At 39.1% G+C, this 13,538-nt stretch overlaps 1 protein-coding gene across 3 annotated transcripts in view; it reads left to right on the forward strand.

The window, feature by feature from the left end:
• Nucleotides 1-13,538, forward strand: part of FAM171A1 (family with sequence similarity 171 member A1) — an 86,972-nt gene that overhangs the window by 69,331 nt on the left and 4,103 nt on the right. For all 3 annotated transcript variants that reach the window (XM_036398967.2, XM_054514046.1, XM_036398960.2), the window contains 2 exons: nucleotides 10,180-10,296; nucleotides 12,805-12,919. In XM_036398967.2, coding sequence (XP_036254860.1) covers nucleotides 10,180-10,296; nucleotides 12,805-12,919 — 232 coding nt within the window. The remainder of the gene's footprint in view (nucleotides 1-10,179; nucleotides 10,297-12,804; nucleotides 12,920-13,538) is intronic.

A 13,538-nucleotide genomic window follows, 5' to 3' on the forward strand; every position in this document is an offset into this window, starting at 1 on the left:
TAATAAACACAGATTCATTGATGTTACAGAGACATTACATGCTGAAATGCAACTTAATCCCTCCATGCTGTGGACATGCCCACATCTTGTGTTTCACACTACGGTGGGACAGTGGTTTTATTTCATGGTATGTGCTTAAAAGCTTTGGACATAGAGACAGGGATTCTCATTTCTATCATCAAGAGCGCTCAGTGGGGTTTTCTGGGGTTTGGAGTTTTTTTCCCCTAACAAGTGCTGTGTTGGATTTCTCAAAATCTGAGGGGGCTGAAAAAATAATTTTGTCTTTATCCATAAACAGATGGTTGGGATCATGACTTCTTCTGTGTATATTTGCCTTGATGTCAGTAGGATTTACAGCAGTATAATTAATCTCTCTATTTTTGGACACCAAATTTGTGTTCAAAACTTCTCTCTAGCCTTGTCCTCTTAAGTCAGAAATACCACAGATCCCAGTAGAAATGAAACTTTCTGCCTCCTGTGTCATCTCCAGCTCCCACCAGCTGGATTGAATAACACAGCACTTGCTCAGCTGTATTCTCCTCAGCCCCCATTTAAATGGTTTATGTTTTATGTTAAGGTGTCTGGTTTTCATTGGATTCAGGGAGCAAAACTGTTAAGTCCAGCATTCTCCATTTTAAGTCCTCTGTCGTGGTATGACAGCATTATGTTGCACCTAGACCTCTAGATCCACATCTGGAGCTGTATGAAGGACTTCAAAATTCTACCAAATATTCCAGCTTGCATATTATGAAAATGAGATTTGTTAATATGATGCAGCTGCTAGTTAATCATTCCATCCAATAATAGGAAAATATTTTCAATGCTGTTTTCAGTTGTGTGGGAAAGGACTCTGGACTCAGTAGTGGAAGGGTTAATCCTTAGTCCTTTTGTTCATCCTCCTTAAAATATGTTATTTCTTGTGCACTACATGTAAGTGAAGTTCAGAATACAGTGTCTCTGTTCTTCCTTCTCCCCAAACACTTGTTGTACACCTTGGACATGACCTTGTTGTCTTTCATTGACTGGCTTCTTTGCAGAGGAAGATGTTTCCCCAGTGCCTGAAATTTCTGCCATGTGTTCATGAAAATGATGGCAGAATATGGAGAAAAGTATCTTGGGGAACTCTTTGTAGCTTCATAAAAAACAATGCTTTACGTACTCCCCTCTTCTTGGTTGCTGCTTTCTGACTGCATTTAATGCCATAATAGATTTCTAAATGCATTAAAAAGTCTGGTACTTGTTTTTTCTGGGTAACGTTCTGCTGTCAGTGGTAAAATTTCTATTGATTTTTGTAAAACCAGAATTTCCAGATGTTCCTTCCTCAGCAAAATCAACAGAATGTTTTCTGTGCTCAAAAGAAGTCATGAGGATATACTTATGTGTAAGCAGTATTGATGTCTGCTTAAACTTGACTACAATTTCATAGAGGTGAACTCATGCTTGTTTTTTGTTCATAGTGTTTATAGGGAGAGAGTGACAGCTACTGTCAGGCAGAACATGTAAGCAGATTATTGTACATCTACTGGTCCAGTTCACTGTGCATTGTTTGCAAATAAGATGATTTATTAAAATCTTGGATTTAAGCTTCCCATGTGGTAGCAGCAATAATCCACCCAAAGAAAATATTGTCTTTTAGTTTAAAAATAAAACATTTCTTTTTGTTGTGAATTTGATCAGTTTCTGACTGCCACCATATTCATAACCCTGTTTGACTGACAAAAAATAATAATTCAACAGAAATATTTGCATCCTGTCACTTGATCTGACACTGGGTGTGAGTTTGTGCCTCTGATCTTGGAGAGATGATCTGCATTTGGAGTTCATGCAGCTGCACACACGGCCTGGGACTTCATACACTTCTCCATGAGTTGTAGTGGGTTTTCTGTGCATGAGAAATGGACGTGCTCAGGAAATCACATTCTCACCCCCAAAGGTTTGAGCTTAGTATAATCAGATCCAGAACACCTGGTTCTAGACCAGATTCAGTGGTGATGTGGAGATTAGTTTGCAAAGGTGAAAATCACAGAAGTTAAAGGTTAAGTTATTTCTGTAGTTTAAAAATTCCTTGACTATTTGATTTTGGCTTCCTTTTTAATCCCAACTGGAAAGCTTAAATTATTCTTAAAGACTGAATACACTAAAGAATACAGGTTCTTGACTAACTGCTCTCAAAGATTTTCATATTTTGTATGTTGCCATAGAAATGGCAGCTACCAAACCCAGCTTTTTACCATGTACAGTGTCGACATGATAGGTGCAGATACCATTTCAGAGTATCAGACAGACCTCAGCATTGAAAGGAAAAGAAGCTCTTCCTCTGATGCTTCACAATGTAGCTCACTGAGGTATGTTCTCACTCTCATGATTCCTCTGGAGAGAATCATAGGAGACAGTTGTGCTTATTTATTAGTGTCTGTTTTCAAAATGGATGTTGTGGATTACATATATGAAAGGCATTAATGGATTGTTTAATACTCTGCCCACCTTGTACACCATTTGAGCTGCATTTACAGCAAAGCAGATGAGGTATGGCAGGAAGGTGATGCTTAAGGGAACATTGAAGGAATCGTATTGGTGCCAAAGTACAGTGATCTTTGTGCAAATAATCTACTAATATATAGGCAAGGAAATAAAACTGGAAACAGATCCCTGGCTTCTGGGAGCAGGTTTTAATAATGTAGTGTCATGTAGACAGCCCTATAGCTCCACCTATAGAAGCCATGGCAGGAGAAGGTGGGAAGAGGCAGGCATCAAAGCTTCTGGAATGGAGAAAACACCTTTGTGCTTATGCAACTGCCTCAGTTGAAGAAGACCTGGATTCCCTTGATGGGAATCCAGGCAGGAGTGGGTAGTGCTGGGATGGGGCTGGAGGGGCTAAGGACCTGGGAACCCCTCCCTCTGCAGCCTTGCAATGTTAGATCAAATCCCAGTGTGCCTCTGCTTCCACTTCCAGTTTGAAAAATAGAAACTGAATGTGAGTGTGATGTGAGGCTGAAGGAAGGAAAAGGCATGCAAGTGTTTTGTGCATGTGCATTTATTTATTACATGTTCTAATAATTTTGTCAGTAACTGACTGAATATGATTAATAACGTGGTAAAGCAAATTCTAAAGGCAGTATCTTTCATGTATACCAGTAACTAGGGATGGTGGTCCAACAGGCATAACTAAGCTTTTCCTTTTGAAATACAATTATTAACCTGTAATTATGGATGGAAGTCATTTCTTTAATAAGTAATTTCTGTTCTGGCATTCTGGAAGGAAATACTCTGAGGGGACCAAAGCAATGTGAGCAGTTCTGTGTACAATGTGCCCTGCCTTCTGCCCAGATATAATTAAGATTATTAAATAGTGAAAACTGGTGTGTTCTTTTCTTAAACACTTGACAGGTGATTTGAGGGGAAAAATGAGAAGAAATGGAAAAACCCACAGAGCTTCTCAGGCACAAACAATAAATTGAACTCATTGATTTCCTTGCCAAAATCTTCAAGGTAGAATGGTAAAAGCATTTCCCTTTTGGTTAACAAAATAATGGTGGTGCTGCTAGAACAGGAGCAGGATTTAGCCCTGGAAGGGTTGTGTAACAAATTCTGTAAGAGTGGAAGAATAATGAGAGTATTGGGCTCTCAGAGCAGGGACGTTTATTTTTGATGTTGCCTAGCAACCCTGAAAACAAAATTGTAATATTAACTTAAATACTATGAATTTTTAAACCCATGAGTATTGGGGGAAGGTGAGGAGGAGAGTAAGCTCCACCAATATTCAGGAAGGAATTTTCAACTTCCATTTCAGGCTTTTAGCTTTTTAGAAAATGAACAAAAGTAAAACCAAAAATCCCATCCCTCTCAAGTAAAACTTCCCCTCCTGATGCAGATTAGAGGTGATTTTCAGTCGGAAGAAGAAATCTGATAAGCAGCTTTCAACTGGTAGAATGAAAAGCTACAATTTATGTATGTCATAACATGCTTTAGGAAGTTCTTTTCACAAACTTGCCCTTGTTTAACTCTTCATAATAACACTGCCATTTGCAGTGTCTAAATAAATTACTTCTAGAAGCACTTTTAGTATGTTTTGAATATCCTTTGCTGTCCTACACTGTCTGATAACAACCTGCCTCATTCCTTTTGACACATAGATCTCTGTTTAACCATGAATCTGTGCCTAAGCAGGGCAATCTTACGAGACATTGTAGACAGCACAAAAGTGATCCATGCTGAAAGAAAAGCACTTCTCGTTAAGGAATATTTATTTAAAAAAATCTATGCTATTAAGCAGTACAGTTAAAAGTACCTTTCTTTTCTTTCCAAAGTGCTTTTTTCCAGGGAAGATCATCTTGTGACTAAAAATAAATTCATATTATATGGGATTATGTTTAATTTGGTTTCTTACTAATTAAATCCTCTTATTTTGGTTCCCTGCTTGAGTGGGATTTGATGATCCTATTTCCAGTTAAAAGAAACAAAATGAAAAGCAAACAGTATTTGATCAACGGAAGAATTTCTACCAAAAGCTCACATGTAAAAGTAATTTATGGAAATAAACCACCATAGCTACCATATATTTAAACACAAGCAATATTTAGGGTTTATGACTGTCCTTGGGGGAAGCTGCTGGCTGCAGCACACCCATCTGACAGTCATTTAATAGAACTACTTTGGTCAGTCATAGAAAGAAAGCACAATCAGTGTCAGCAGAAGTCCCTGCAGCAGTGGTGATCTGGAAGGCTCTGAGATGGTCAGTTTGGGAAGTTAAACCTGAAGCAAGCAGCATGATGCATCCCCCCAGAGAGCCAAGTTCTGTGCTGGGGTGGCAGCAAGAGAACTCCCCTCGCAGGCAGATCACAGGAGGGGAGGTTGTTCTCCTTCTCCTTGGCTGTAGCAAGAGTCCCATGCACTTCTCCCAGGGCAGATGGTGCTGGGGGCACTCCTGCCTCACCAAGGCCAGTGGGAAGTTTGCCATTTGCTTGAGCTGGATCAGCAGGGGATTGTCAGTGTGCACAGTCACACGTGGAAGCCAGAGGGGCTCATGCAATTCCCTGGATTTCACTACAGAAATCAATTTAAAATAATAAAGCCTAGCTTTAAAATATGGAAGCAATGTCTTACTCAGAGGCATCATGTGTCCATTCGTGCTGCCCGGTTCCAGCAAGCTGTCACGTGGAATAGTTGATGTCTTTGGAGACAACAGGACATCTCTTTTCTGGGCAAACCAGCCACACCTGCAGTGACCTGCCTGTGCAGGGGGATTGTCTGGAATAGCTGTTCTTCAATGGCTTCTCTGCAATTGCTGCCACCTGGGCACTCTCCTTGCTGAACGTGCCATTTTTCAGTCTGATTCAGAAGCAAACCAAATTAAATTACAAAAAGGTGTTGTTTAATGCTGAATATGTCTTGAAATAGGGATTTAATGTGCAAACCATTTTTTGTTAAATTTGTTCAGTGGAGGCCCTGTCTGGCTTCCATTGGCAAGTCCTAAAAGCTGCCTGAGATAAATGAGTATGTTCATCACAATCAAAGTTACTGCAAAGTATTAAGATGCTTCTCTCTAGCAGAATTTATCTCTCCTGCTCTGCTGAAATCTTTAACTTCTCTGATATTTTTGCGGTCAGATGGATAGCAGCTTTCTTTATCTGATCATTTTTTGATTTGTGTATCTTCAAAGTACTCTGATCTTTATATTCTTTGCTGTGTTCTCTTACCTTGATTTTGAGTTTCATACATGAAAGAATGATGAGTAGAAGCTTCTAAAGCTTTTTAAGAAAGAGTGACGAATAAATTTGTTAAATTACATCATTTATTCCAAAAAGTCAATAAGAGGCAGTATAATTTTGGTGAGAAAAGCATTAAGTGTCTAGGTTCTTCCCCTGCTGTTAGTTTGAGCCAGAAGACAGCTCCCCTGACTTGAATCTTGGATCAGCATGTTGGCTCCACTGAGCAGTAAGAGAGGAAAAAGAGAAAGAGAAATGTAAAATTGATCTATAAGCAAGAATGTATCTATATATAGAAGTTTTCCATGAAGCACCAGAAAGTCTTTAAGAATTAATGGTGAATTGGCCCAAATCATGCAGTGCTTACAAACTGTACTGAGCTTGCTGTTTCTGCTCCAAAGAGGCATGGACAAGTTTTCTTTGGAACAACACAGTCTTGAACAAAAGTGATCACTTCCATTACATCCAGCTCTTCTTACTGGTTTGGTTGTTTTTTTTTTTAATAATTGTTTGTATTGTTTGTTACTTAACAATTATTACAAATCAAGTATAAATATTAATAAGCAGTGAAAGTCATTGATTTTGCTGACTTGGGTGGGGGGAAGAAGTAGATGTTGCAGGATATTTGGAAAAATAATAAATTGAATTATTAGAACACAGCATACAGGGAGGTAAGACCTCTCTTCCCTTCTAAATCCTCCTGCTAAGTCCTGCAGTTGTAATCCTGCCAACACAGAAAGAAGGAATGCTGCTTGCTCTTCTTCCATTTGCAGGAATTGATTGAAAAATGGACAAAGATCTTTAGTGACTGCCCCAGTCTCCTCCTTTGCTTACAGCAGCGAGTGTGTGAGGACATAGGGAGTAATGAGCTTCATTTTTAGAACAGGAAAACATCTTGTTTTCCACTCCAAGGAGGACTCTGAGGCAGGATGGGGAATTCGTTCTCAAGGCTGCACAGCAATGAACTCTTGGTCACGTAAGGCAGTGTGAAAGGGTGGGAACACAGCCAGTCATGACCAGACAAGTGGGTTTTGCTCAATAGAAGGTCCAACATTAGTCATTACAGCAAGGCATTGCATGTAAGGAGCTGCAAGAACACTGCTTGTTTGATGCTACTTGAAAAGCAACCAGGAAACCAGGTTCTAACCATCCTTTAGAACCTATAAAGGATGAAATATGAGAGACCTGGAGGTATGTCAGTTCCCTCCAGTAACACCAGGTTGGCTTTCAGCTATTTGATCACAAAAGAAACAATACAGGGCTTTGTGTTTTCAGCTGTTTCCACTCAAACCTGTTTTGTTGCTCTTGTTGTAAAGGATGGAGTTCTTTGCTTTCTTCATGCCATGATGTGGAAGGATGCTCTGTTTTGTTAGGGGACTGCTGGTAAGAGATGGTGAAGCTTTAAGAGGCAAATTTAGCACCCAAGTGTTGGACAATGAAAGTATCACATAGGGCTGACAATGAGATGTGTACTCATGGTTCACAGGAACCCACACTTGGTGTCATCATGATGAAGGAACTTGGGGCAGTGCCATTTAAAAGTTACTATTTTCTGTCATAATACACCAATTTGTAGGGTATGGTCAACAAAAGCTGCATCTCTTTTGTTTAAAGATGACCAATATTGGATATATCTTTTATGCACTTGAAATATCTTAACCATCCATAACAGAGAGATGGAATTACATTTTTCCTTAATTTATGCAGACCAGCACATTGCCTGGAGTATGTCCAGTGGTTACCAAGAGCAGGTGAACTAAGTGAGCAGCAGACAGGTGTGAAACCTGACTGAGGCTTGTGCAGTAGACTCTCCTTTGCTTCCATCACAAATAAGGGATTCTTGTTGTTGCTCAAGTATGAGCAACCCGAGCTGCTGCTTGTTTGACAGGATGGCAGCAGAGCTCTGCCCATGGCAATAAACCTGCAGCCTCTCAGAGCTTCTCGATGGCTGCATGATGCAGAGTATTTCTGAGCAAAAGGCTTTTCCGGAGGGCTGCACTCCTTGGCTGCAGCACCGTGTGGGGAAGGTGTGCTGGACACAAGTTCCCCCTAGTGAGGGGATCGGTAACAGCTTCGGCTCCAGGAGGCAGCTGTAGAAGCAGACATGGGAGGTACTGACTTGGCTGAATTACATTGTCTGTGCTCTGCTTGTATGTGAATTTAAAGGGCTTGGAGATGATAAGAAAAAAAAGGGAAACTTAATGTATTCATCACCCAGGTCCTTCCTTTTATTTTTAATCAGTGCTTTTTATCTCTGTTGAAGTTTTATTTCACATTGTTGTGTATTTCAATAGTTGGTGCATATTCTCATCATCCACATCTTGCAGAAAAAGAAAAATGACAAGGCTCAAGGTTACAGGTTTTTTTAACCAAATGGCATTTTAGAGACAAGATAAAGCAATTTGTGACCCTAAGGGCTATTTTTCACCTTCGGGGCTATTATTATGATGTCTTCCCTGAAAGTGCATGGATAGAGAATCTGAAGGGTTAGTGGCCATGTTAGTGGAGAAAAATAAATCTACTTCTCCTAGATTTTCCAGAAACTCCACAAAAATGTGGACAATTCCATTCTATTTTTCCTGAAAATGTTTCCCTAAGAGAGGTAAATGAATGACTACATGAAGATGTTCTGCAACAGCAGTTATAAATGCCACGTATGCAAATCTGTGTACACAGATTTTGGTCTTTTTAGTACTGTAAATCAAAAATACTTGTCTTGTGTGACTTTCTTCATGAAATAACAGATTATTGCTACCCTCTACAGACTGAAAATGATACTTGGAAAACTGATAATTACATCAGTAACTCCTTTACCCTGAATAAATTCAGTTTGGTTGCAAATACAGTTGGCATCTGGCAGCAGTAGTCATCTAGATCTAGAAATCCTCTCAATTGTGTATTCTTCTAAACCTTTCATTGTATTCAGGTGGATTTATTATTAGCCTAAGACAGTGGTCTTACATAGGAAAAATCACTATTAGGGAGGAAATAAATACTCAAAAAAACCATTTTTATGTGTAGAGGGTTTGCACAGATGGATAATCTAAGGAACACAGAAGAAATCATCAGGATCTTTAATGTATTATCAAAACAACAAACCCAGCCGCAGCACCTCTTCTGTGTGTTCTGTACTCACTGCTGAGTGTTCAGATGACTGCCATCCAAAGTGCTGTTGCTTAATCCTAAGTGACATCTAATGAAAAACACAATTTTGGGAATTACAAGCAGGAGACTTATTTAAATGAAGGGGAATCACAAGTACATGATGCAGCTTTCCTTTCAAGTGAGCGTTTGAAGCTGGGTAAGGGAAATACAGCATTCTTCCCCCTTCAGCACAGAAATAGAGAACTGCACTACAGAAATGCAGAGGGGTTTATCCCTCCTCTGTACACAGATCAGCATCCTGGTGGTGGCCATCAAAATATGTGAGGCCTTAAGGAGGCCAAGCCCTCTATTATGGCACCCACTGGAGGTGCCAAGCCAGGACTGCAGGTTTGGGGAACACTGCCTGGCACCAGGGGTGGCCTCTCAGTGATTGCTCTTCATGTCAAGGCCAGCAGTTTCGTTCAGAGAGGATGAATACAGGAGCAGTCTAAAGCCATTCTGGGTATTTATTACATCAGAAACTAAGGTGACAGCCCCAGAATCAGGGATCTCAATGAATGACAAAAAGGTGGTTCAGTTGTAAAGGTCTTCATAATCCAACTCTTGGAATAAAAGTAATCTTCATGAAGTAGATAAACTCTTGACTAGTGCAGATTGTCAACCTGGACTTAAACAGATTGCTTTTAAATTGTTAGTCTTACTTATTTTGAAATTATCAGTTCATAATTTTTAAAAAAAGAGTATTTTGTTTCCTTTAAGAAACATGTTTTAAAAAACTCATCATCTGTTACCAAACAGTATTCCTGGGGCTATTATACAGATACTGAATGATTAACAGAGTTAATCACAGCAGTGGTGCAATGTAATTCTGGTCATTGGCAGTAACTAAGCTTTTTGTTTTCTGTATAGAAAAGCCATTTTGAGGAAACATTTTCCTCTGTCTTCTAGAAGCTGACAGCCAGGGCTGGTAGAAAGGTGGTGTGTAGAACTCAAGTGTGGTCGGAGAGATGCGATGTCTCTTGAACTACACTTTTTAAGTTGGCTGTCTTATTATAATCAGCTTCAGGAATATCTATCTTCAAAACAGGGGAACCCAATACAACAATAAATGTTTTCTTTTAATGGGTTTTGAAGATTTACTAGTTTTATTTAATCTTAAATGTTTTGGGTTTAGGTTGCTTTTTTGCTCCTGAGAAAGCCATTGGTGCTCTCAAATGCCAGTGACCAGAAGGCACCACTTGCCACTTCACAGCAACACACACAAACCCTAGTGCACATGGATAGGTTTTGTTACTGCTTGATTTTCCTCTTGTTTGCAGAGGAATGTGTGAATATCTGTAACATCTTCCTACAATTTCTACATTTACAGGGACATGGCTGAAGAGTAGTTTGGGCATTGTACAACAAGAAGGAAATCAGTTGACTTGGACTTATATTGCACCTCAGCTGGGCTACTGGGTTGCAGCTATGTCACCTACTATCCCAGGTAAGATGGAATTGGATTTTAATGATATTTGCAGTACTGGGTAATTATTTATTTATATATAATGTTTATATTTTCCAGAATGACCTCATCTGAGACGCCACAGATCAATAATGGATTGTTAGAAAACAGAAATCTGAAAGTAAAGGGTTAATTTTTTTCAGGATTGTGTGGTGCAACCCTGGTGCTCAAAATATCTGTGTCATTTCAATGGGGAACATTTCAAAGTGTTCCTGTTTTAATGCATTTGTGTCACCACTGCCTGGTAGAGCCATTGCTAGAAAACTATGGGAGTCATAGCATCAGTGTGTTGGTGTTCCAGCAGGTAGAAGAAGAACAGGTGCTGTGAAGTGTCTGTACAGAAACTCACAGAGATATGGATTCACCTAAAACCAGCGTTATCCTGGGTTAGACACTTCCAGATGGATGGATGGATGGATGGATGGATGGATGGATGATGGATTGACACTTTTTTCCTTTTGCACTGAAGATGCCCATTTTGCCCTGAGTTATGCTTTGCATCATCTTGGTGACTGATTAATTTACACTGTGAATAACTTAGCTTAGAAGTTCTAGGAGGTATTTTAGAGTGGCATTAGTACAGAGCTAATTGTTGCCATCTGCAAACCTCTTGGCATAACTGTAAAAAATTACTTTGAACTAGCCATTAATTATATGTGCTTTGGAGATGATTAGTGCTGCAACTTCTGGTTCCTTTTTCTCTGTCTGTAGCTGCCTCAGATTTCTTGGAAGTAGCTCTTCATTCACCAATAATCTGAGATACCTCGGTGTATAAAAGTGCCAATCAGTCAATCATCAATCAAAAAAAAGAAAACAAAAAAAAACCCAACCCAGAACTCCTTACAGATTTTATTAGGCTTTCCAGATAAAAACCTAATCTAGTAGAAATGAAAACATGCTTGCCTTGGCTGTGCAAGCTCATTAAACTAAATATAACCAACAAAACCAAACTCTTACATGAGTACAAGTTTTAAAGTCTACTCATCATTAAGTAGTTTCATAATATGTGAGCTTCTTATTTGAGGTTCTATTAAATGATAGATATTAAATGCTGGGCTATTCAGCTGATTCATTGCTGAACAGAATTTAGAGGCAGGTGCAGATCTGAATAGGCTATCATATTAAATTAAATAGAATTTCACAAAATAATTGTTCTTGAAGAAAAAGCAACTTCTCTGAGCCAAACATTTTCCAGTACAGTTCTATCCCAGACTTCAAGGAAGTTACACTAGTCATAGAATTGAGCTTGTAACTCTGAGGTTACAAAGCCTGTAACTCTTAACAAGAGAAGGCTTATTTGTCCTTGTGATTTACCTTGTATGGCAGAGTTGCTACTTGTATTTTACTTTTCCTTCCTTCTAGGGGTAGATCTGAGTTCCTAAAAATTTATTGCAATGGGAACAACATTTTCATGAAAAATTCAAGTGATCTATCTTGTCTTCTTTTTGCTTAATGTCCTAAAGCAACACTAAAATGAATTATGCAATGGTAGTGGTAGGAGAGAATGTATAAATATTTAGATTTCCCAAACGCAATACAATTTATGTTACTTTTAATGAGTTAATGTATTTTTGCATATTTTATCTCCTAATTGAATGTGTTTGAGTTCTTATCTCAAAAATGGACAAAAATGATCTTTGTTTTCCTAGCAGTGGCTCTACAGACCACTGAAGATCCACAGATGAGGTTTTGCAAACTTTATGACCTAGACCCTCTAAGTTGGCCAAGTTTGCTGTGCTTCACAGTACATGCATGTTAATCTGCCAGCTGCTGCTGTACCTCCTTGCCTGCAGATGAAAATTTGGGTCTTTATTTCAAAATCATCATAAGGATTTCACAAACCAACTGGGTCACACATGCGTAACTGGGAACAGATGTTGTCCACGTGTGTGCATTCCTTTGTGTGTTAGAACATTTACTAAGTGTTATTTAAACCTGGAGTTACAACACTCTTTCACTAGTGGCCTGGTAATTAAAGCTACTGAAGATCTGCTTGGCTTGGCTTGATCGAAACTTCAGAGCACCAACACCTCTTCCAGAGAATCCTGTACTGCACTGTCTGTACTGTTTGGTGTGAAGAGCCACAGATGTTAAAGAGTAGTTGTTGCCCACAGTGTTGCTTTGTGCATTACAGTGCTGGGAGATGCTGAGATGGATTCAGCATTTTCTCCAGTGGTGAGAGCTTTTTGGCACACAGTGTCAGCATTAGGACCTGGAAAGCAGCATTCACTGATGCATGCTCCCATTGAAACTAACTGCTTTTCCACAGAATGAGCTAGCTGGACTTGCAGTCATGAAAACCAGCACATGCTTTCTTCACAGCTTGCTCCCTTCTCCAGAGATGGTCTGTTCAGTAGGCACCAGAGCAATGAGCAGCACTTGCTTAGCACCCTCATAATAAGGGAAAGTGTCCTTCTCCTTGTTCAACTGTTGCTCCTCTTCCTATTTGCAGATTATTACAGGTCTAAATTCTCTTTTCTGGCCTTCCAGGTCCCGTTGTAACACACGACATTACCAGCTATCACACAATGTTTCTTTTGGCAATTTTAGGAGGGATGGCTCTCATACTTCTAGTCTTGCTGTGTCTGCTTTTGTATTATTGCAGGTAAGATTCACCATCCTGATTACTTAGTTCATGTTGAAAACACAAGCTTTTTTTTGCTTATGAAATTAAAAATTTCCGTATTGAAACATTTTTCCTTTGGGGGAAAAAGAAAAGGCAAGCAAATGCTTGAAAAAGAAAGAAACAGTGAGATCAAATTTCCTGTGTTCCTGGTTACATGCAGCATATAAATCCCTGCCTTTGGGAGGATGGTAGTTGAGTGAATCACATATATCTGTACCTGTGCTCTCCATTAACTTCCTATCAAACATGGGCATAGGTTCAAGATCTCTCTACCTGTTATGCATTTGCAAATGATCTTTCTGTTGGCATTGTATTAAAATGAATGTTAAATTATCAGCAAATGCCTACTAATGAGTGATTTTATACTTGCCTTCTCTAGACATTTACTCCAGTTTGTAATTGGTACTTGAGATATTTCCCAAATGACATTAGTTATTCTTTAATTTTATCTTCGCTGCTGGGATAAGCTTTTAATTTTTAGATTATGTAATAAAAGTTCAATTCCCCTAATACTAACCATTGCTTAAAAATCTTCTGTTAAGACACACTCACTTCTCTTGTTTCTGTGTACAACATTCATAAATTTATAACTTCTTTT

The sequence above is a fragment of the Molothrus ater genome, chromosome 1, assembly GCF_012460135.2.
Source record: "Molothrus ater isolate BHLD 08-10-18 breed brown headed cowbird chromosome 1, BPBGC_Mater_1.1, whole genome shotgun sequence".
Taxonomy (NCBI): Eukaryota; Metazoa; Chordata; class Aves; order Passeriformes; family Icteridae; genus Molothrus; species Molothrus ater.